The sequence below is a fragment of the Thalassophryne amazonica genome, chromosome 3, assembly GCF_902500255.1.
Source record: "Thalassophryne amazonica chromosome 3, fThaAma1.1, whole genome shotgun sequence".
NCBI classification, from domain to species: Eukaryota; Metazoa; Chordata; class Actinopteri; order Batrachoidiformes; family Batrachoididae; genus Thalassophryne; species Thalassophryne amazonica.
This window is the reverse complement of record NC_047105.1, coordinates 58533470-58557414: the sequence shown is the minus strand read 5'-3', so window position 1 is coordinate 58557414 and position 23945 is coordinate 58533470. Positions and strand designations below refer to the sequence as shown.

The window sequence follows — 23945 nt, the reverse complement described above, 5'->3', positions numbered from 1 at the left end:
AATACTTATTCAGAATTCCTTATTATTCTCAAAAACTTCAAACGTAAAAGTTTTCTGTCAGTAACAACAGGAAAACTATTTAAAACACAAAAGAAACACAACTTGTCTGCAGCTTCTTCTCACCTCCAGTAGATCATTACGATCAAGAGTATTATGATGCACAGCAGAGTGAGCGCAGACACGACCACCAAGGGGACAATCCACACCATCCTGCCCATCCCAGGGTGCGGAATTCGGGTAGCATTGGATAAGATGGCCCTGTCTGAAACATAAGAAAGGTACATGAAGTCTTTTTAAAGTAGCCCTGGGCTCCAAAATCAAGACCCTGGAAAGCCAGAACCCCAACTGATCCAGCATGGGGTCGAGCTTGAGCTAGAATATAGTCATGAGAATATTACGGCAAAGCCAGAGGCCATAAGAAACCATTCACACATGCATGAAAAGCTAGAGTAGAGACAGAAAAACAAATTTCTAGCATTATGACATTCAAAACAAATCTTCCAAAGTCCACTCCCTTGAAGCTAAATCTTTTCCTAAATAAGCTTAAACTCCTGAAGGCACTGAGCCCTCTGGCAGATGGTTTCTGTCTGCCTCCAGGCCTCTGGCTTGTAGGGCTGCAAAAGCCTGGAGCTTTCTCTTTGACTACGACAATGAGCAATGTACTTACTGTCATAAAATGAAGGTACTGTATTTGTTTTGATAAAATTGGACTCCATAACTGTTGAAAGTGTTGACAGGGTTCTGTTTTGGAAAGAGTTGCTGTCTTCTAGCTGACAGAAAAACAAACAAGCCAGCACTCCTCAAATGATCAAAACTGCACCTTCTGTTTGGGAGCTGAAAGACAAAAATATCTTCTCACCAGTGTGGACGGAGAATGGCCAGAGACTCTTCTCGCCACCACTGATCTTTGGAGAAAGTGTGGAGCTGTGGGGAATCTGCATCTCTGCACTGTCATTATGGGGCTCCTGTGTGGGATCCGCAACTCGGTCTCCAACGTTGGTTTCTGTGTGAATCAAATGATTGTCAGCAGTGTTTACAGGTACAGTGGTGCCTTTGACTGTGGGCTTCGCTAGTCCTTTCTCTTTGGCTGTGGATGCGGGGGTAGGGATTAAAGGCTGTTCAGGCACAGTGCCATTCACATGCTTTTCTACATCAGCAGGTGCTGTCTTGTTCTTCCTCGTCTTTTCATCCTCTCTGTCATCCTGCTCTCCTTCCCTCTCGCCCTCCTCTTCTTCCTCCTCTCCCTCACGTGCCGCTTGGTTCTCTTCAGATGGGTTCTCCGCGTCAGACCCCTGCGGCGCTGACTGCTCCGTACTGGACTTTGCAGGTGGGACTGGGGTATGGGTGGGGTTGCGCCTGGATTCGGGGGCTTGGGTGGGCCAGACAGAACTGGGCAGGGAGGAGATGACTCCACCACCAAAGCCTAAACCTGCCAGCAAGCTGCTCGTCACCACTGATGCCACTGTAGCCTGGCTGCCACTAGAGGAGGGGCCTGTTCCGGTTGCCATAGAGACAAATGAGAAAGGGATGCCAGAGGAGGTCCACGTGGAGGAACCAGAGCTGATGGGGGCCATGTCTGCTGAAGATGCTGGAGAAATTGTGGGCTGAGGGAATCAAAGTCACACCTGGTTACCCAACAGAATCACATTAACATCACTAACATGTAACATCCTTATTCCACAGGGCACCCCTCTATTACGATCACCCACGACCTAGAAAAACTGCAAAAACAGCCGGCTTGTCTCCTGGCCTACAAAGTGCATACCTGGCAACCCACATAAAATGTAGAGTAAAGTAAAGTAAAAAGTAAAGCTGCATCTGTCTGCATTGTCAGCCAGAACCACTACGAATTTTTACCCCGATGGAGCACAATCAAACACGTTTCAAGCTGTACTCACTAGGACTACCCTGTTTAACGATGTTTGATATTACTAAAGCTGTTAAGACTAAAAACACCTGGAAGTGACTACATAATGATGCAGATTTGGTGAATCGAGATGAAACTGTTCAACAGCTTGAAAATTTCACTCGGATTTCAAAACTGGTGCCAATGATAACCGTAATGACTACGTAGGCCAAGTTTGTTCAAGACTGACAAAAGATTTATCAAGGAATTAGTGTGATGCTTCAAAACACACACTGATTTGCTATTTGGGATGAAAGGGATGGAACGGCGCCCTGTGAAACAGCTTTATGTTGCAATCCTCTAGTGAACTCACCATCCCAGTCTTCACTATTCGAGATCCTTCAAATATTCTTGTTGTATTAGCTGGGGGGATGATAGAAGATATTTAAAAATCCTTAGAAAGCATTTAGAAATGTGTGTCTGTGTGTTTGTTTGCATTTTCCCAAATGCATGGTTGCACGATGGGCACTACCTCTAAACAGCAGCGTTTGACTGAAATCACTGCGCAGGTCGTGTTGACACACTGCCTGCACTCTGAACAGGTACAGGATGTCAGGAGACACATTGGTTATCACCGCTTTCTGCAAGAGAAAACATACACATGCATATGTTGAACCACATAAAATATATGCAAAAAATAAAATAAAATAAACCCTGTATTTCTCAGAAGCATAATTTTGCAAAGGTTTGGATATAGAAAATCATTAAAATGTGTTTGCTACACCATGGCTCTGTAACTATTCTAAACTAGGATAGTTGGAACCTTTTAAAAATTTGATGGTCTAAGTTAAATGGCAGGGGTGGTGACCAAGTGCTTAGTGCTCTTGGTTTCATTTTGAAGGTTGCCGGTTCAAACCCCACCCCTGGCCACATTTCTCTATGTAATGTGTAAAACCTGTGCAAATTTAACATGCAGGTCCACCTTAGATTTACTGTGGCATCCCTGAATGCCAAACAAGCCAGCAGCCAAAGGGCTTACTTTTTATCATCTTAGTTAAATGTATTATGCAGTTCTCATATGACTTTACATTGCACCTTCAATGTCAGAAAATCAGTGAGAAATAACGGCACCTGCTGGAAGAGAAAATAATGGCAGTATTACCTGACTGTAAATACATAGAGGAAAGTAGCGACTGATGTTCAGCTGCAAACAACAGCAACAATCACAAAAAATTCTAAGGTTGACTCAGGAGTTGCAGAAACTAAAGCCTGCTATTTGAAACTTTTTGACACGCACTGATGCACATCAGCACTATCTCGACCAACATGAGCACAGGGTTGCATCTCTACGCACCTTTACAGTGTACCACTGGGTTACTACATACAGTTCCAAAAAGTGCTATGTTGAAGCAGCCAGGAATTTTCAACCTAATTTCATAGCGAAGCATGTCAAATTTCAAGCTTTAGAATTTTTTTTCCAATATTTTGTTAGGGTTCAGTTCCATCATGCAGCTGAAATGACATATTGCTATGAATTGGCAGCGTGCAATTTAAGAGGAGTGTGAATGCACCATATCAGTCATTTTCATTTCATTTCTGTGCATCGAGCCTGTTCATTGAGTAGCCACTCCCATCTCTGTCTTTTTATTTTTTAGCTTTTCACTCAGTGCTATGCTGTCATCATAAATATTGCATTATTTCACTTCCCCATATAAAACTAACCTCATCCGAATCTGGCTAAACTCAGTACTGAGTGGATAATTACTTGCTCACTCATGGTCCAAGGCAAGTGGGCCTAGCATGGGTATGTCCTAATAATGCTTTATCAGATTAACCATAATTCTCTTCTTTGTGTTTTCCAGAAACAACACAGACCTGCACAAGCACAGAAGTAAGAACTGTCCTAGAGTCATGAAAATGGGATTTCAACAAACTGAAGGGCCGCTGGTTTGATCCCTGACTAGTGTCCTTGACCAAGACAATAAAGTCCCCCAAAACTGTTCAATCCTAGGACACATTTCCCTCAACAAGTCAAAATGAATGTGTGTGTGGGGGGGGCACAACAGAAGAAATACGAGCTCAGTGCCTTCCCAAATAGTGTTCCTCATAAAAGCAACAAGCATGTGTTCAAACACCAGCTTCGCACCAAAAGTCATCAACAGTGTGAATCCACACCACTGAAAACTGAACCGGGGGCTCTGTGATGATGGGCGGATGTTTTCTTCTTGTGTTTATATCAAAAGATCCACTCATGCAGACTGACGAAACAGTCGGGGGTCACTGGGATTTAAACAAGCACAGCAGGGAGCTAGATGTTCACAAACAGAAGGGTATGTGACCAGGGATCAGAGTATATATTGCAAATAAGAACAACTATGGAGGTGTAGCCCCCTGCAGAGAAGGATATATTTGTGTTGAAGCAGTGAGTGTTCTGCTGGAGAGGAGCAGTCTGAGCTTTAGCAGTGAAATGACAACTCGATGTTTAAGGAAGACAACATGAATTACAACACCGCTGGCATCAAAAGCTGAATTGAGATCTAAAGGACTACACTTGCATAATCACCCGCGTTTCTTATAGAGTTCAGAGCATGTTCTTATGTGTCAAAGTGGGATGCAGTTTTCTTCTTTTTTTCCAGGTTAAAAAAAGGTTTCACAAGAATGCCATTCAAGTTATATATTTAATTACTTTGGTGTTTTTATTTTGTATGGGAAGTGTGGTGTTCAAGTGCTCAGTGCACTTACTTCCAAAAGAGAAGGTTCCTGGTTCAAGTGGCCATTATCCATGTAATGTGCTGTTACGTAAGGAAGGGAATCTGGTGTAAACCTGTGCCAGATTCCATTGTGGATCTGTACTAGATCCACTGTGGTTATGAGTGGAACAGTATGTCACGGTACAGACATGACAGTTCAGAGCAGGCAGTCACATGGAGAACACACTTCGTAAAAATGTAAGGGAGAACCAAATTTCACATGCACAAGTTCTTTCAGGACACCTCTGAGTCTGTCATACACATTGACATGAGAGTGGAAACTAGTTTTATTTGTTTTGTGATATGATTCCTGGGAATACAGTAGTGTTCAGAATAATAGTTGTGCTATGTGACTAACAAGATTAATCCAGGTTTTGAGTATATTTCTTATTGTTACATGGGAAACAAGGTACCAGTAGATTCAGTAGATTCTCACAAATCCAACAAGACCAAGCATCCATGATATGCACACTCTTAAGGCTATGAAATTGGGCTATTAGTAAAAAAAAAAAATGTAGAAAAGGGGGTGTTCACAGTAATAGTAGCATCTGCTGTTGATGCTACAAACTCAAAACTATTATGTTCAAACTGCTTTTTTAGCAATCCTGTGAATCACTAAACTAGTATTTAGTTGTATAACCACAGTTTTTCATGATTTCTTTACATCTGCAAGGCATTCATTTTGCTGGTTTGGAACCAAGATTTTGCTCAGTTACTAGTGTGCTTGGGGTCATTGCCTTGTTGAAACACCCATTTCAAGGGCATGTCCTCTTCAGCATAAGGCAACATGACCTCTTCAACTATTCTGACATATTGAAACTGATCCATGATACCTCGTATGCGATATATAGGCCCAACACCATAGTAGGAGAAACATGCCCATATCATGATGCTTGCACCACCATGCTTCACTGTCTTCACTGTGAACTGTGGCTTGAATTCAGAGTTTGGGGGTCGTCTCACAAACTGTCTGCGGCCCTTGGACCCAAAAAGAACAGTTTTACTCTCATCAGTCCACAAAATATTCCTCCATTTCTCTTTAGACCAGATGATGTGTTCTTTGACAAACTGTAACCTATTCTGCACGTCTTTTATTTAACAGGGGGACTTTGGGGGGGATTCTTGCAAATAAATTAGCTTCACACAGGCGTCTTCTAAAGCCTAGTCTACACTAGCAAACATTTGTTTGCAAACACCACCAATGTTTGGTAATGTTTGGTACTGTTTCATAGTATGGACGCCCAAGCCAAACATAAGCAAACGTGGTATTTGGTAATGTTTGGAAACAAAAGTTTGGTCAAGTTTGCCAGTGTAGACTAGGCATAACTGTCACAGCACTTACAGTAACACCAGACTGTCTTTGATCATCCTGGAGCTGATCAATGGGTGAGCCTTTGCCATTCTGGTTATTCTTCTATCTTCTTCTTCTTGATGGTTGTTTTCCATTTTCTTCCATGTGTCTGGTTTTTTGTCCATTTTAAAGCATTGGAGATCATTGTAGATGAACAGCCTATAATTTTTTGCACCTGCGTATAAGTTTTCCCCTCTCCAATCAACTTTTTATTCAAACTACGCTGTTCTTCTGAACAATGTCTTGAACGTCCCATTTTCCTCAGGCTTTCAAAGAGAAAAGCATGCCATCCATGCCATCCATGACACCAAGGAACCTCCTTGGTGTCATGGATGGCAACCACTCAGACAACTGGTCCATCACCACCTCTAGAAAGTAGCCATCTGTTCGCTGCAGCCAGGTGAAGCATAAGTGTTCCTTTGCATTTGTAAAAATCACTGAGGTCCTAAACACTGAGGCCCCTGTGTGATGGATCATGCATTGAGAAATGCACCACATGACCAATATCCCATAGCTGATCTTATTCTCCCTAAGTGACTGCTAGTTCCAGCAGTACCCAAGTATCCTGCAAAAAGACACCAACAACATCCAGCCATCACTTTATGTCACATGTTAGCGTTGGTGTCCAAGTCTCACAACCATACAGTAAGACAGGAAGCACCAGGACCCAAAAGCAGGGGTGGCTAAGTTCGGTCCTCAAGAGCCACATTCCTGACACTCTTAGTTGTCTCCCTGCTCCAACACACCAGAATCCAATGAAAGACTCGTTAGCAGACTTTTAATAAGCTTTTCATTGGATTCAGGTGTGTTGGAGCAGGGAGACAACTAAGAGTGTCAGGAATGTGGCTCTCGAGGACCGAACTTGGCCACCCCTGCCCTAAAGACTTCAACTTTCAACTTCAACTTTGCACTCTAGTGCAAAGATATTGGCATCTCCAAACACCTCTGTACAAGCAACCTCATGATTCAATAAGGTCTGCCCAGGTGTCTCTCTATCTGTCTTTCATAGGCCGAGGACCCACAGACATGACTGTCACTGCTGAGATACAGTGAGGAAAATAAGTATTTGAACACCCTGTGGTTTTGCAAGTTCTCCCACTTAGAAATCATGGAGGGGGTCTGAAATTTTCATCTTAGGTGCATGTCCACTGAATTCTGGCTCTCACAGACCTGTTAATTTTTCTTTAAGAAGCCCTCTTATTCTGCACTGTTTACCTGTATTAAATGCACCTGTTTGAACCTGAATAAAAGACACCTGTCACATTCAATCAAAGACACACTCAATCAATCACACTCCAACCTGTCCATCATAGCCAAGACCAAAGAGCTGTCTATGGACACCAAGGACAAAACTGTAGACCTGCACAAGGCTGGGATGGACCACAGGACAACAGGCAAGCAGCTTGGTAGAAGACAACTGTTATGATTATTTATTAGAAAGAAGAAACACAAGATGACTGTCAATCTCCCTCGGTCTGGGATTCCATGCAAGATCTCACTTTGTGGGGTAAGGATGAGTCTGAGAAAGCTCAGAACTACACAAGAGGACCTGGTCAATGACCTGAAGAGAGCTGGGACCACAGTCACAAAGATTACATTAGTAACACATGATGCTGTCGTGGTTTAAAATCCTGCAGGGCAGCAATAAGGTCCCCCTGCTCAAGCCAGCACATGTTCAGGCCCATCTGAAGTTCACCAGTGACCATCTGGATGATCCAGAGGAAGCATGGGAGAAGGTCATGTGGTCAGATGAGACCAGAATAGAGCTTTTTGGAATCAACTCCACTTACCATGTTTAGAGGATGAGAACAACCCCAAGAAAACCATCCCAACCGTGAAGCATGGGGGTGGAAACATCATACTCTGGGGGTGCTCCTCTGCAAAGGGAACAGGACAACTGCACCGTATTGAAGGGAGGATGGATGGGGTCATGTATTACGAGATTTTGGTAAACAACCTCCTTCCCTCAGTAAGAGCATTGAAAATGGGTCATGGCTGGGTCTTCCAGCATGACAATGACCCCAAACACACAGCCAGGGCAACTAAGGAGGGGCTCTGTAATAAGCATTTCAAGGTCCTGGAGTGGCCTGGCCAGTCTCCAGACCTGAACTCAATAGAAAATCTTTGGAGGGAGCTGAAACTCCAAACCTGAAAGATCTAGAGAAGATCTGTATGGAGGAGTGGACCAAAATCCCTGCTGCAGTGTGTGCAAACCTGGTGAAAAACTACAGGAAACATTTGACCTCTGTAATTGTAAACAAAGGTTACTGTACCAAATATTAACATTGATTTTCACAGGTGTTGAAATACTTATTTGCAGCAGTAACATACAAATAAATTATTTAAAAAAATCATACATTGTGATTTCCAGATTTTTTTTTTTAGATTAGATCTCACAGTGGACATGCACCTAAGATGAAAATTTCAGACCTCTCCATGATTTCTAAGTGGGAGAAGTTGCAAAACCGCAGGGTGTTCAAATACTTATTTTCCTCACTGTATGTGACTGTCTCTACAAGTTCAGTACCTTTGACACATCCTGTCTTCGACTTTTGATGCCAAATCCATGAAAGCCTGGACCTTGTTCCAGGACAATTGGAACCCCCTCCACACACACACACACACACACACACACACACACACACACACACACACACACACACACACACACACACACACACACACACACACACACACACACACACACACACACACACACACACACACACACACACACACACACACAAGACAGCAACAACAAAATCAAATAAAAAAATCTTGACAACCCTTGCTTTAGTCCTCTGATTAGACACAAATATGATGATGATGGTATTACTGACCATGCTCTCGTCTCCAGTCTTGGTGAAAGTCTTTTCGTCTGCAATATCACGTTTCACCCAGCTGTACGAAACCATATAACTGGTGATAGGTGGGTGGTAGATGGTCAGTGGGCGCTGCCAGCTCACCATCAGTGCTGTCTGGTTCAGTGGCTGGATCTTCATGCTTACTGGGGCACTGCTACACACTGAAACACAAGAACAGAGGTATTACCCCTTAGTGATGCCATATCCTAATGATGGAATGCAGATGGACACATGACGTTTTTGAGAATGAACTGTGATCATATACGAGTATATTTTTCCATAGGAATTCTTAATAATAAAAAAAACTTTATCTGTTGCTGAATGCACTAAAACAATTTTTTAATAATAAGCTTTATGTGTATGTTTTTATTTTATTTTTTTTCATATATTTTTTGATTGAATGTGGGCATTTATTTATTTACATAGAATTTATTTATTCTTTGAAAATAAGTGGTTAGAATGCAGACCTATTTAAGCAGAGACAAAGCAAACAATAATAGGTTTATATTTTCATTATGTTAAGCAAGTCTCATTTGCTGTTTTTTTTCAAATCATGACTGAGCTGTGTGTGAGTTCAACAGTCTTCCTACAGAGTGATGAGGATAATTCAAAATAATTACTGATTAATAGATATTTGAAGTTACTGTCAGTTATTTTGTCTGTTATTTTTTGTTGGCATCATTAAAAAACTACTTCTGGCCTGGCGAGTGCTCTCGTTAGCCTGTCAGGAAGCCAGGCCTATAATGCAGTAGAGGAAAAACACTGATATTGATAGACAGTACTTAGTCGTTTTGCTTTTCCAGAATTCCTCTTCCGGAGTGACCTCTTTTAGATAGATAAATCATTATTTTCATTGTAGATTATACAACAAACCTAATATTTAATCCCATAATTTTGATTGCTTTGGTCTTTGGGAACTATTGTTAGCGCCATGGAAACAGAGACTGGAATGGACGCCACGTGACTAGCGGCGTGCCGCACGGTGGCCATTACTAAGGGTGGACAGAGCGCCTTGAGCCAGTTAAGGCACCTATTAAACAGAAGCGAAATGAGGGGAAAAAAGGCAGCCAGTGCTTCACCATCAACTGCACCAACTACAAAAACAAATTCTCCAATACTAAAATGAACTGTACAATAGCCTTAATGTAATTATGTAAAACAAATGTCTATTTTAAAGTCGTTATGTCACAATTTAATATCAATATACTGAGACTATAACTCAACGCTATAAGTTCTTTTCATTAAGCTGCGTTCACATGCATACAGATATGGAAACAAAAATGTTTAAATATATTTATGTCTATATATATATACTTGCAGTTGTTGTTTAATATGATATGTACATGGTGGTCACAGGAGGCATTTAAATTTTAACAGTGTGGTTGGAGGGGATGGAGGAGGTACTTTTTACCCTGACAGGGTCAAAAGTCATAAATTCTGAATGGCTTTATATCTACTTGTAATAAAATGTTAGTAAAAATCATATATATGTTGTTATTAAAAGACTAGCAATAATATTACAGTGGAAAAAGCAGCAAGGTAAATGAGCACAATGGCAAGGCATACTTCAGATTTATATTTTAATACATAAGGATTGTTTATCCAGGCATGTATGGGTTCGTTAGGGCTTTTAATCAGCATGAATACAACTTACAAGGCTTCATTTATAAACATCCACGGAGAATTATGATGACAGGAAAAAAAACCATCACAGTAAATGAACAGAATGGCATATTTTCCCCAAATTTGCACACTTTACATATAACATTTTTTTCTACCCAGACATGTATGGGTTCATTAGAAAGAGCAATTAAAGGGCTTTAAAACAAGCCTACTTTTTTATTAAAATCTGTTAACAAATAGCGACAATAGAGAGAGAAAAGCAGCACAGTTTGTCATAATTTCCCCAAATTTCTGCATTTTACAGAAAGGTTTTTTTTCACCCACACATGCATAGGTTCATTAGAAAGAGCTTTGAAATGGTTTTAAAACAAGCCTACATTTATTAAAATCCGTTAAGAAATAGTGACGCTAGTACAAAAAAAGTGGTCAGTTTATTAATGATGATCGGCACATCTCCACCCTTAGTAATGGCACCTTCCTGTCCTGAGCGACGCTAATAGACTGAGGAGCGCACGTCCATTCCAGTCTATATTTCCATGGTTAGCACAAGCACTGGAGTCTGACTCTGCTACTACAATCATGATAAAAAAAATAAAAAAAAACTATTGGAGACAAGACGACTCGTTTTTGACCCTGCTTGGCAGCAAACGTGAACGTTTCTAAGAAATGTTCATATTAATGGTGCAATATATCAAATTCATGTGTGTGAAATCAAAATGAAATACAATTTGTAACAAACCAAATTTCTCTGAGTTAATATTGATGATAAATTAAGCTGGAAAACACACATAAATTATGTTAAATCCAAAATGTCAAAATCCATTGCAATTCTGTATAAAGCCCAAGATTCCCACTGTCAATATTCACTACCGACTTTAAATCATTCATTAATAGCTCCATGTATGACATATTGCATTGAGGTTTAGGAAAATGCATATAAAACAAACACTAATTCAATATTTCTACTGCAAAAAAAAAGCCATAAAAATTAGCAGTAATAAACCTTACCCTTACTGTGAGCCAAGCAACCCACTATATCTGCTTAAACATTTTGAAATTCAAGGACATAGTTGATTATATTACCATACAAACCATGTATAAAGCAAAAAACAAACTAACACCTCAACATGTCCAAAATCTGTTTACAATGAAGGACTACAGTCATAATTTGAGAGGAATATTATTATTTGATAAACCAAGGACTCAAACTACTGTACAAAAATCAGTATATCTGTAAAAGGAGTAAACATTTGGAACAACTGTTCCGAAAATATTAAATTATGCGGTACTCTAGTTGGTTTTAAAAGACTTTATAAAAAGAATATAATTTCTTGTTACAGTATGGTCAATTAAGTTTACTGATTTTTTTACTATTTATTTTGGATTGCGCGTTGTGCGCTATTATTTATTTTGTTGTGATGAGAAATTTAAGTTCACTGATTATTTTCAAATGTCTGTGTTTTGCTCTTTTTGTATTTGTTGTCATTACTATATTTTCTTAAAGTAAAAGGGGTAGGTGTATATAAGCTTTGCTTCTGCCTACGCTCTTTTGGCCACATTGGCTAACTGAGAAATCAGTTTTTTGTGCCGAGGAGGATTTTTGTGTGTGTGTGTGTGTGCTGAAATAAATAAACTCATTCATTCATTCATAATGATTATGACAAAATAGTGCTGGTTGGCACTGCTTCAAGAACAGCACCTCCAGTTAGAGGCAGCAGTAAGATGTAAAAGTGAACAACTCTTCTGATTTAAATTATTTATTCCTGGGGGAAAATGAAAAGCTCTGGATGGGTGGAGAGCTTGACCACATAGATTAGTCCACTGACGAGCGGGCTGTGAACAAAACCCAGGTCACTTTTGACAAGGCTATTATTACGGTCTGCCAATGACTTAACAATCCTCACTTGAGAAGCTGCTTTAAGGAGATGATAATACAGCAACTCAATAACAAAAACACTCCTGAAGGCTTGATTGATTTACCCACAATGTCTGGAGGCAGTGCAGCTCATCAGTCTGAACAAAGTCTTTCATCCCATCAAAAACTGCACAGGGAGTTTTTCCACACAGAATACAAAGTCACTTGCAGTGTTTAAAATGCGATTCCTAACAAAGCTGTGCATGATGTGCACGGCTTTGAATGTCTGGAACATTCAAAATCACGCATGAGGAGGATGAATTAACATGTCAGTTCACCTCAAGGTGGCACTGTAGGCTGCAGCATGACTGTTTAGAAATGACTCCAGTCAGTGTGAGTCAGGGACAATCTGGACATAATTCTCAGCACATCAGGGCACCGGCAATCAAGAACCAGTGTCAACCCGTTCTGTGCACACTGTGTGTCTGCCAAACTGAAACTGTCACCACAGTTTTCTCCATTTACAAAGTGAAGCTGTGGTGTAAATTAGGCACCATCATATGTCAAATTCAGACAGGGTGAGAGAAAAATCAGTAAAAGTCATGCTGGGAGGAATAAACAACAATAGCAAGAAAATGCTGGCGTGCTGATGAGGTGTGACAGGCGTAAAACGCGTTGTACCCATCAAATGTTCTTTGTCAGCCTCAGCACCTCACAAAGAGTAATTTAATAACAGCTGTGGATGTCAGAGTGATTTTACTGCCTGTATCAGTGACGTTATGACACTCATCATCGTTTCAAACATCAGCCTTGAAACAGTCCCACTTAAATTCACATACGCTCTAAATCTGGATAATTGAGAGGCGAGCGCTTATTTGCCATCAAACACTTTCATGATATCACATTGGAGCTTGAATTTTCAAGATGCTTCACAATAACTGGGATCATTTTCTCAAAACAATCTACAGCCTGTTTTTGTTTTTTTTTTAACACACACAGCTGTTTATCTGTTAGCATCTAACACACTCACTGGCAGCTAAATGTCTGCTTGCAGTGCTTACAAAATACATTCAGCAATATATTTTACTTCAAGTTCAGTAAAAAGGACAAAAAAAATCATTCAACATAATATTATGTCGCGATAAAAATGTTTGTAAATCTTCTGACTTCAGGGTGGTAAAAAATAAAAAAATAAAAAAAAATAAAAAAAAATCTTGCAACACTGTGTGGAACATAACGAACAAAATCTTTCTGTCAGATCTGACTGCAATGAACAGACAAGAAGCAGCTCCACTGATTCTTTCCTCTCAAGGCTGTCAAGTATATCTGAAGACTTTAAATGCAGATGCTGGAATGACAAGGTTTTTTTTTTTTTCCCAAAAATACACTTAAATAAAGAATAAAAATACTGCGCTGGAGGAAAAAAAGACCTTCATGGCCAACTCGTCTCTGAAGTGTGAGAGCACACACACCCTCCCCACTATAGAACTGTCCTGGGTCCTCATTGGCAACCACCCAGGAAGACCACCCGCCCAGCTGTACCTCCCAAATGTAGCCATGACTCTGTTGCAGTCAGGTGATATGCGGGTGCTCCATTGGCCTTTTCCAATTGCTGGAATCCTCACACTCAGCACAAGTAATGTCATATTACCATAATTTCAGCAGTCCAGACTGACACCAGTGCAAAATCCATAATATAAATGCTCTTAAATTAATCTAAACTGTACTTATTAGAATTTTTCAGCACATACAAACTGACATGACTATGACCATATAGCATAATAAAACAATTTACCAGCATTTAAAATTATATAAAATAGAGACTAGTCAGTAAGTCCATCTGGATTCTCCCTTGTTTGCACTTGGGGTCACCACAGTAGATCTGCATGTTTTACACCGGATTCACTTCCTGACACAACTCCAGATTACATGTAGAGTGGGCAGGGGTGGCCTTGAACTGGGAACCTCCCTCCCTGACAGCAAGCGCACTTGACCATTTAACCACTATCTCTGCATATAAAATATAACCTACGTATCATAAAATTATGATGTTAAGAGCTGTACCGGGGTTTTTAGTTTATTTTATTTCACATTTTAATTCACTATATCGCCTAACATGCCGTTTAATAATTACATTTATCTCCTAAAAAATTGCAAAAGAAAATGGATTTCTAGCACTTTTTTTTTTTTTTTGAAATCTTTATTGAACCAAGTTAATCCCATTGAGACTGGGACCTGTTTTGCAAGTGAGACCTGGACAATTATAAAGTCTCCAGTTCACCTAACCTGCGTGTCCTTAGATGTGGGAGGAAACCAGAGCCCCTTGAGGAAATCCACGCAGGCAAACTCCACACAGAAAGCCCACAGGTGGGAATCGAACCCATGACCTCCTTGCTGTGAGGCAAAAGCGCTAACCACTAAGCACTTACTACAAGATTCAGACGGCATTGCAGAGGTCTGTAAACTTCTGAATTCTCAGAAGTCTGAGAATATTAAAGAAGTGTGTATTTCAGTCCAAAGTATTTATTGACCCAAAATAACACTTCAATCTTCAGTATTACAGCTTTAAATACGCTTGATATGCTGTGTTTTTCTCCCCATAGAGGGGAGAAAAAAATAAAGCTGATGAACCTCATTGCTTTGTAAAAATCTGTACCAACTGTAAAAAGTTCTGTCTTCATGTCGGCACTTAATATGTGCACATCAGCTCCCCCACCCACCCACCCACACACACGCACAAATTCACTTGTGGACTTCAGCACAAGGATATAACTAGCAAATAGTCATTAGATCCTGTCCATTTGAGAGCCGTCTCCTTTATCTTCATCACATCAACAACATTGATTTCAGGTACACAGTGTTTCTAAACAACAACCCAACAAAATGTTGAAAATGTTTTAGTCTGTTTTCAGAAAACCTCAGCTCAAAACCATTTCTTTGCCAACAGTACCAACCCAAAAGCTACATGCTCCGACACAATGAAAACTACACTGTGCAGCTGAAGGTGTTTTGTCATTAAAATGTTGTTACATTGTGATCTACATTTAAAAGAAAAGGGTTAATCAGTACCTTCACCCATCTCTTGTATTGCCTGCAAAATAATAATAATAATAATAATAAAAAACTCCCCACAGCAGTCCTTACATTGCTTGGAAGTGTACTATCTCAAATGTCAGGCTCTACAGCTGCTAGTTTTTTCAAGCAGGTCACTGACCCTACACAATGGAATGGAACAATCTCGCAAAAATCTAGTTTTGACTCAGGTATCATCTGGTATTGAAGATGCTGATACTTTTACACACATCCAGCCAATAATATAATGGCAGTCAATGCATTTAAGATATCAATCTCTACACACATGAACCTATTTTGCCGCTGACCATTTAGATGCACAACCATCACTCACACTGTGCTCATATTTAACAGCCTTAAACAACCTTGAGATGTGTCATCTCTAAGGACAGGACTGACACCATCTAATTCCAGATCCTCCTATTAAATAACAGGGATCAAAGTGGTGAAAACCAAAAAAAGCTGAAACCAAACAAAGCTGAAACCCAAAATTACTATGGGGGCATGCCCCCCACCCCCACAAAATTTTTTAATTCTAGAAGCTCTGAGATGCAATCTGGGGCTATTCCAGACAATAAATTACAGTGAATGCAGCACCCATTTTGGTGAGGAAAAAAAAACAAAAACAAAACAAAAAACAAATTTTCCTTATTCAAAAAGCACTCCTCTAGTAGCATTATCACAAGAATTTACAAATATACTTAGTAAATACCACTTTTCTTCACCTGTACTACATAAATATACTTCAATTTATTTACTTACTTACTGCATCAAAATGAACAGTTATCACTTAAAATAACGAGTCATCATAACATGATATCACACTTATGTAAACTTTGTAATTAATCTGTGGTTTCGTTTTTAACGTTAGCAGCATTCAAGTGCACACTGAGACATTTTCCTCTAAGAAATGCTGGAAACACTCGGAAATGTTATGACTTCAATGTGACATGTCCCATAGATGAATGGAAATGATGCACGCCACTGTCCATCCCCAAAATCACAAAGTGTGTCTCGGTACCTGAATAATTTTATATTCCATTCTGCTGTTTTCTTCATAAAAGCCTCCCTGTTCACTGTCACAGAGGCTGCAGTATCGTTCTCAGCCTCTGATCTGATTGATCCCGCGGCAGACAGAGTTGATTGAATTGGCTGTGCACCTGCCTCTGTGACGCTCGGAGTCAGCGTGCCTCCTCCCCAGACTGGCAAGCGATTGCTGCGCCCCGCACGGGCTGTGGTCCCGCCAAGACCAAACAAAAAATGCAGAGACCATCCTCTGAACATCTGGCTTCATGTAACGCTTGCATTTTGTCATGTTGTTTGTGTCATCTGGATGTAAACATGATAAAATAAAGAGCTGAAGTTATTTATGTGAAATCTACAGCAAAAGCGGGTTTGTGCCCCATTAGATTCCCACCAAGTTTCCCACTAAAACATCATGAGATGACACTACACTATAGCGGCACTAGATGGCAGCATAATGGTGTGGCTGGGGAGAACCCTGGTAATAACACCAATAACTGCAGAGCTATATAAGTATAATACACAAAACAATAGTTGGCCGAACTTACTCAACATAATAAGCAAACATCGTTTAAGCAGACCACATAGCATCTAGGTAGCTAGCCCTTGCCCAATAATCCAATAATGCCAAATAACACCACTTAAGAAATCCCCACTCGGCAAGAATCACTTATCAACCCCACGCAACATCCATCCCCGATAAAACAAAATCCTATGTAAACACAAACGCATTCTACTTTAAAAGCTGCGTTGTCTGTGGCAAAAATAACTGATTCTCTGCTAAAGTGACCATACCTAACAAAGCATTGGGGGTGCCCAAATCGGTGCCTGACCTAAATAACATAATACAGATACAACACCTAAAGGGAATTTAAAACACAATAGATTTGCACTGATCTTTAAAATGACCCAGGCAACTCACAAAAAAATCGCAAATCCACCAACAACTGGAAATTTTTCATCCCCTGGAATAAGTATTCTTTCTAGGGCTGGGCAAGACAATTTTTTAATCGCACGTTAATGCAGCTGTTTTTTTTTCCCTTTTGTTTAAATCAGCGGAGTACTTCGAGTTTTAAATATCATCAAAATGCAGCGCACACAGCTGATACGAGCAAATCATTCAACAAAACACACTGCAGCTCAAGGCTTCAGCAGACTACGTTAGATGCAGCGTGTGGGAGAACTATTGATAAACAAAGGCGACAGCGAAATGGATTGCTACGGACTTCAGGCCGATTAGTGTTGTGGAGGACGTATGTCTGAGAGCCATTCTGAGAATCGCAAGAAATGACGGCACTTATGAGATTCCCTCACAACGCATCATAAAGGAGAGGACTGCAAAAGCCACAACTTTACAGCGTGCACCCTCTGTTGCTCTCAATGGGGACTACTGGACCTCACTGGGTAATTTTACAGTGTAATTTAGCATATTTTGTTTTTTTTCCTTCTTTAAAAAAACCCATAACACGTAGCTTCCATCATAAGGAATTAACGCATTTCCAGACTTGACCTGCCAAAAAACAAGGGTGTCATGTGGAGAACAGTTTCCATCTGTGATGATGAATCCTGGGAACAGGTCAGATGAAAAGACTTTATTTAATCCGTGAGCCGGCTTCTAAAGTTTTAGCTTTCGTTGTTAGCGCCACGTGGTCTTCTCCATTTTTTGTAGACGCATACAGGCCTGGCATATGTACTACAGCATTTTCACACAGTTTCACTGGATCTGTGAGAACGGAGATATTTCTTGAATAGAACACTTTTTGGAAAATGACAAAGAAAAAAAGACTGTATAGGACAAGTTCAGTTTCAGTGTAGACAAGGCCTTAAAACAAGGGATGAAATGAAATTAAAATAATAAATGAGGAATTATTTTCTTGGGGGTGCTGTGGGGGTGCTAGGACAAATCCAGAGGTAGCTCTAGTGCCCCCTGGTGTCGCCCATACTTTCATTCAAATGGCAGAACATTTAAAATAAAATTGTGCTATATACTACTTTTGAATTAATTTTTGGATTTTGGATAACAATGCGATTAATCGTGGAAATCATGCGATTCGTGATTAAAATTTTTAAACACTGCCCAGCTCTAATTCTTACATGAGGTAGAGACAAAGAGGAAATGAGTCAGAGATAGGGCAAGCAGAAAAAAGAGAGACCGTTTTATATTCAGTCTTCCTACTGACATCAAGCCACAAAAACAAACTTACAACTTCATTTGTATGGGTGCATTTTAGCTGTGCCACAATTAATTAGTTAATGATGACTGCTCATTGGACCGGTTACAATGCTCCAACTTCACAACACGCATTCCAGATCAATTCGTCATGCCAGGCACCAAAAACACCACAATAAGGAGCAGCGGCCTCGCTCATTTGTCTCTACAGCTCATGTCGATGTGTCATAGCAAAGGCTGCAACATACACACATAAAAAATACTAAACAGATACAATAATAACCAAAGACTACATGAAATATTGGGAAAGTTACATTTGATGCCAGAATGAGGTGCAGTAAATGAGTGTCAATGAGATGCCATAAAAAAGCTAAATGTGAAGAAAACATATTACAAACATGGTTGATTCACATCCTTATAAGAACCCAATCACTGCAATTGGTCCACATCAGAGGAGGATCAAAGAAAGCTAAGACTAATTATATTTACACTTTGAGAAGTACACACTATAGTAACCACAATTAATATATAAGATCAGTAACAAAATGTTATTTTTGGCAATTTCATTCTGGTTTTATTTAGAAACATTAATAGAACAATGTGGGAAAAGGTTGTATCATCTCAGCATGGAGAAGAGTGTGAAATAAAAAAAATTAAGAGGTGGTGAACTAGCACAACGCTAAAAAAAATTATTAGAGTGAATTTCCATGAGATTTCTGATGAAGATTTGCTGAGCTTTGATTCATCTCCCCAAATGTCTTTAGTCCAAAGCAAACATTCACCAAAGATTTTATCCTGTAAGAATCTTCTATTACAACTACTGACATTCATAGTCATAATTACTGGGCTTCCTTGGTTTTAAAGCCGATCAGAGTAGTGTTATATTGCAAATGACAGACACTAATGTTGTGCAGAAGATGTAGCTTACCTCTTGAAGCCTCGGTGCTTTGAGGGCTTCCAATTATCTCAGTTAAATCCTTTTGCCATGCATCCTTTACAGCTGATTTAAAGATTTTCCTATGGCCCAGGTTCTGTAAGGGCCTGAAGTTGTTCCTCAGATATTCCACAGACTTGACGTGGTCCTGTTGTTCGGTCGTAAAGATGGAGTAAAATGCCTCCAGCTAGAGGAAAAGACACAAAGAGATGTATTGAAGAAAAGTTAACAAATCTGTTTGCTCCCAGTTGCTTCACAACATACTGGCAAATATTATTATAATTACTGTAATTATTTAGGAATATACACAGAAATGTGCAAGTATAACTGGTACTAAAAATGTAGCTGGTGTGAACTGTGTCATTGGCTTGTTGGTGATGCTAGAAGAGGTTTCACCCCTGCTATTTCTCTGAACACACTGGCACCAAAAAACAGTCAGCCTGCTATTTACCATCGACTACGTGTCATACCACATGGTAGGTATTCGGATTTGTGTTGAGGTCTGGGAGCATGCATTGGTGCTATGGGTCGCTGCATCTAATACACTACAGAACAACTTTGGTTCCTGGATGGAAACCACCAAGGCAGATAATTGGTCCATCCTCACCTCTTGAAAGTATGCATCTATCTGTCGCAGCCAAGTGAACTATTGGCTGTCCACTTAGCCTTCCCCAGCCGCTACGGTCCTCAACATTGGAGCACCCGTAAGCTGGACATGCCCATAGAAATTGTTGCAGCTGATGTTTTCTCACAATGCAAGTGACCACTGCATAGAACTAAAGAAGTCCGACATAGGTCCTGAAGCCTGTCAATACTGGTGATATCTCCAAACTCGGCAGCATGAAACAGATGACTCTATGATTCCCTGTGGACAGTACACCCCTGCCAAGAATATTGAGAATATTGAACCCAGATGTACATATTGGTAGGGGGGTCATCCACTGAGCTACTTGCTACTTTGCACAAGTACTGTATTTAAGTTATTTTTTGATTAATCTACAACCAGGCCACCAAGTCTGACCTGCCCTTCCTTTTAATTCGGCCGTGGTGTTGCCGAGCATGATGCTTCCAGCAAAAGAATTCTGTCCTCTGTGACTCACGTGAGAGGTCGGTGTCAGCAAAGTTCCGGTTCAGTGCACAGTGTCAACAAATCCAGTGAAGTATGGACAATAAGACAACATCGGGCACTGGAGAAGTACATCACAGGTGCTACACTTCCTCTAGATAACCCTCTCAACTTGGGAGAATGTGTCATCATTATAATTGCCTGTGAACTCGCTAAATCAACGCCATCCACATCCGTGCTTGCCATCGTTTACATGCGCTGTGAAACACCAGAACTCTGCTGGTGCCGCAGTGCATTCTGGGAAGCTACATCTTGAAATTGTGGGGCGCTGTGGAATTTCTGTGAACATCAATCCATTTTTAAATGAACGCTGCCATCTAGTGGGATGAGAACTACCCCCCCCATCACCACCACCAGATTTTGCATGAGGTTTTACATGAGTAAATCATTGAAAAATGTTATGCAAGGTCTGTTATACATTTAAACTGCACAGACAAATTACACATCACAAAATTTTGCTCTAAACATAGAACATAGTGCTGAATTGTACGGAAGTGTATTGCATTCACTGGATAAAAAAAATTTGATCGCTGATCTCGTAATTACAAGAAATGAGCTCGTAATTATGAGAAAAGATCAGCCGTCTAAATTGTTACACATATATATATACTTCAGTACTTCCAATCCCTCAGTAAAGAAGTGGGCCGAGGTTAGTCGATGATAACACACTGTGATCAAAGACAAAGTGTGGACTTTCGCCTCGGGTGCTCTTGGATGAACGTCCAGGGAGGAGCACGGGGCGTCTCCCCAAAATGAGACGTTTCTCGCTCCCCTCCAGACTTCCAGCTTTCACTCACACAGCCCCGACCACTGAGGGACAAGGCTCACACAGGGCTCACTCCCAGCCGGGCGCATGCCAGTCCAGGTGCACCGTGCCTGCCTTGCTGGAGGAGTTTAATTCATCCAGGAACAGTTTAAGGGAACACCCATACTTTGTGTGCGTGTGGTGTGTGATCACAGTGCAGTGTCGGCGGTTACAAATCAGCTGAGGGACTGGAACTACAGAAGCCCAATGCACTGAAGCGATTACAATAAATAAATAAATTATTTAATCAAATTAGCCTATCAAAGAGGAGCGGCGGAAATGGCTTCCTCGGGAGGGTGTCTGGTGTCTCCCTTAGAGATAGGGTGAGGCGTTTGGTCATCCGTGGGGAGCTCGGAGTAGAGTCGCTGCTCCTTCACGTTGAAAGGAGCCAGCTGAGATGGTTCAGGCATCTGTAAGGATGTCTCCTGGGCGCCTCCCAAGGGAGGTGTTCCAGGCACGTCCATCTGGGAGGAGACCTCACAGAAGACCCAGGACTAGGTGGAGAGATTATATCTCCACACTGGCCTGGGAATGTCTCGGGATCCCCCAGTCAGAGGTGGTCAATGTGGCCCAGAAGGGCAAGTCTGGGGTCCCCTGCTGGAGCTGTTGCCCCCGCGACCAGAACCCGGAAAAGTGGTTGAAGATGACTGAGTGAAAATTAGCCTGATTTCATAATTATGAGAACTTTTCTCTTTTTTTTTGTGTGGAGTTTGCATGTTCTCCCCATGTCTGTGTGGGTTCCCTCCAGGTGCTCCGGCTTCCTCCCACATCCAAAGACATGCAGGTTAGGTAAATTGAAAAGGTTATAGGTGTGCATGGGGTGTGAATGAGCTTGTCTTATATGCAGCCCTATGACAGACTAGTGTCTTGTCCAGGGTGTACCCTGCCTCATATGATTGCTGGGATAGGCTACAGAAGACCCCTCCCCATGACCCTTAACTGAAGTAAGCGGGCAGAAAATGGATGGACGAGAGTGTTAAATTTGTATAATGTACTTTGATGTAACATTAAAATTTATTTTTGATTCATGGTCCTCCACCCAGATTAATTTTTTACACTGTGTAGGAAAGAATATGAGCACCCTTGTTTTACAAATTGATAACTGCGATCGCCTTGGGAATGATCTTGAACTTCTTGGTCTCCAGCTTATGTTTCCACACCGTGGATTGTCATTTGGTCTCTGAGGTGTACAAAGAGATTAATTAGCAAAGACAGGCCAAGTCTCAGAACTTCATGTCTCAATTCAGCTTGACTTTTATGTTTTGAAAGCTAACTTCATCCCATATGTACTGTGCAGGATACCATTCTGAAACAGAAATCATGTGTGAGGTGATTAAATTGGCATGGAGTACGGCTCCAAATCAGAAAAGGTTGGGTAAAATAAATAAATAAAATAAAATAATACAGTGATTTTGATATTTACTTTGACTTCTACTTCACTGCAAACAGAATGAACCAAAGATATGTCATGTTTAGTGTGGTCAACTTAATTTCATTTGCAAAATACATTTCCATTCCTGCATTTAAGGCCTGCAGCACATTAAAACAAAGAAAAAAAAAATTGTTACAAGGCAACTTAGGGCTAATAATGGGTCAAAAAAAAAAAAAAAATCCCCAAACAAAACAACTCTGTGATGTTATTTCAAACAGCTGATGTCAACTGGTTATTTGGTACAAATGTAGCATTCGCCAAAGGATCTCAGGTTTGTCAATAAATTCATAGGAAAATTAATGAAAAAAACAATGTTCCTTAAAGAAAGACAAGAAGGAATTTTTCTAGTCATGTTTCTCTGTCTTCAATGCATGATATCATTAAACAATTCAAGGAATCAGGATGAATGTCAGTGCATAAAGGGCAAGGGCGCATGTCTAAGCTCGATACCTGTGATCTCTGATTCCTCAGATGGCACTGGACCAAGAACAGTTATTCAATATCTGATATAATAACCACATGAGCAATAATTTGGGAAGCCATTGTCAAGCACTAAAATATAGAGTTACATTCAGAAATGCTATTTCAAACTTTACTTAGAAAAACAAACAAACAAACAAAAACAGCTTTATGCAAGCCATCTCCAGAAGTGGCATTGAATAATCTGAGGTCATAGTCATCTGAGCTGGAGTATTACACAGTGCAAATGTGTACTGTAGTCAGATGAATCAGTATTCCAGATGTTTCTGGGTAGAAATGAATGTCATGTGCTTCGAACGTCACATGAAAAAGACTATCAAGACAACAAGTCCAAAAGCCAGGAAATGTCATGGTATGAGGTTGAGACACTGCCCTTGGCAAAGTTTATTTACACGTCTTTGATGGCAGCATTAATGCATAAAAGAACATTGAGATTATAGAGCAACATGTGTGACCTTCAAGACAACGTTTCCAGGGATATCGATGCATTTTGACAAGAAGACAATGCAAAACCACATTCTGCACAGAATACAAAGGCATGACTGTGGAAGAAAGGATATGGATACTGGACTGGCCTGCCTGCAGTCCTGACTTGTTTCCGATAGAGAACGCAT

General features: G+C 40.6%; 1 protein-coding gene across 3 annotated transcripts in view; it reads right to left on the bottom strand.

Moving 5' to 3' along the window:
* Positions 1–23945, bottom strand: part of ca16b (carbonic anhydrase XVI b) — a 435606-nt gene that overhangs the window by 67781 nt on the left and 343880 nt on the right. For all 3 annotated transcript variants that reach the window (XM_034166391.1, XM_034166392.1, XM_034166393.1), the window contains 6 exons: positions 19483–19675; positions 8788–8972; positions 2379–2487; positions 2220–2269; positions 860–1604; positions 124–262 (listed from right to left, as the gene is read on the bottom strand). In XM_034166391.1, coding sequence (XP_034022282.1) covers positions 124–262; positions 860–1604; positions 2220–2269; positions 2379–2487; positions 8788–8972; positions 19483–19675 — 1421 coding nt within the window. The remainder of the gene's footprint in view (positions 1–123; positions 263–859; positions 1605–2219; positions 2270–2378; positions 2488–8787; positions 8973–19482; positions 19676–23945) is intronic.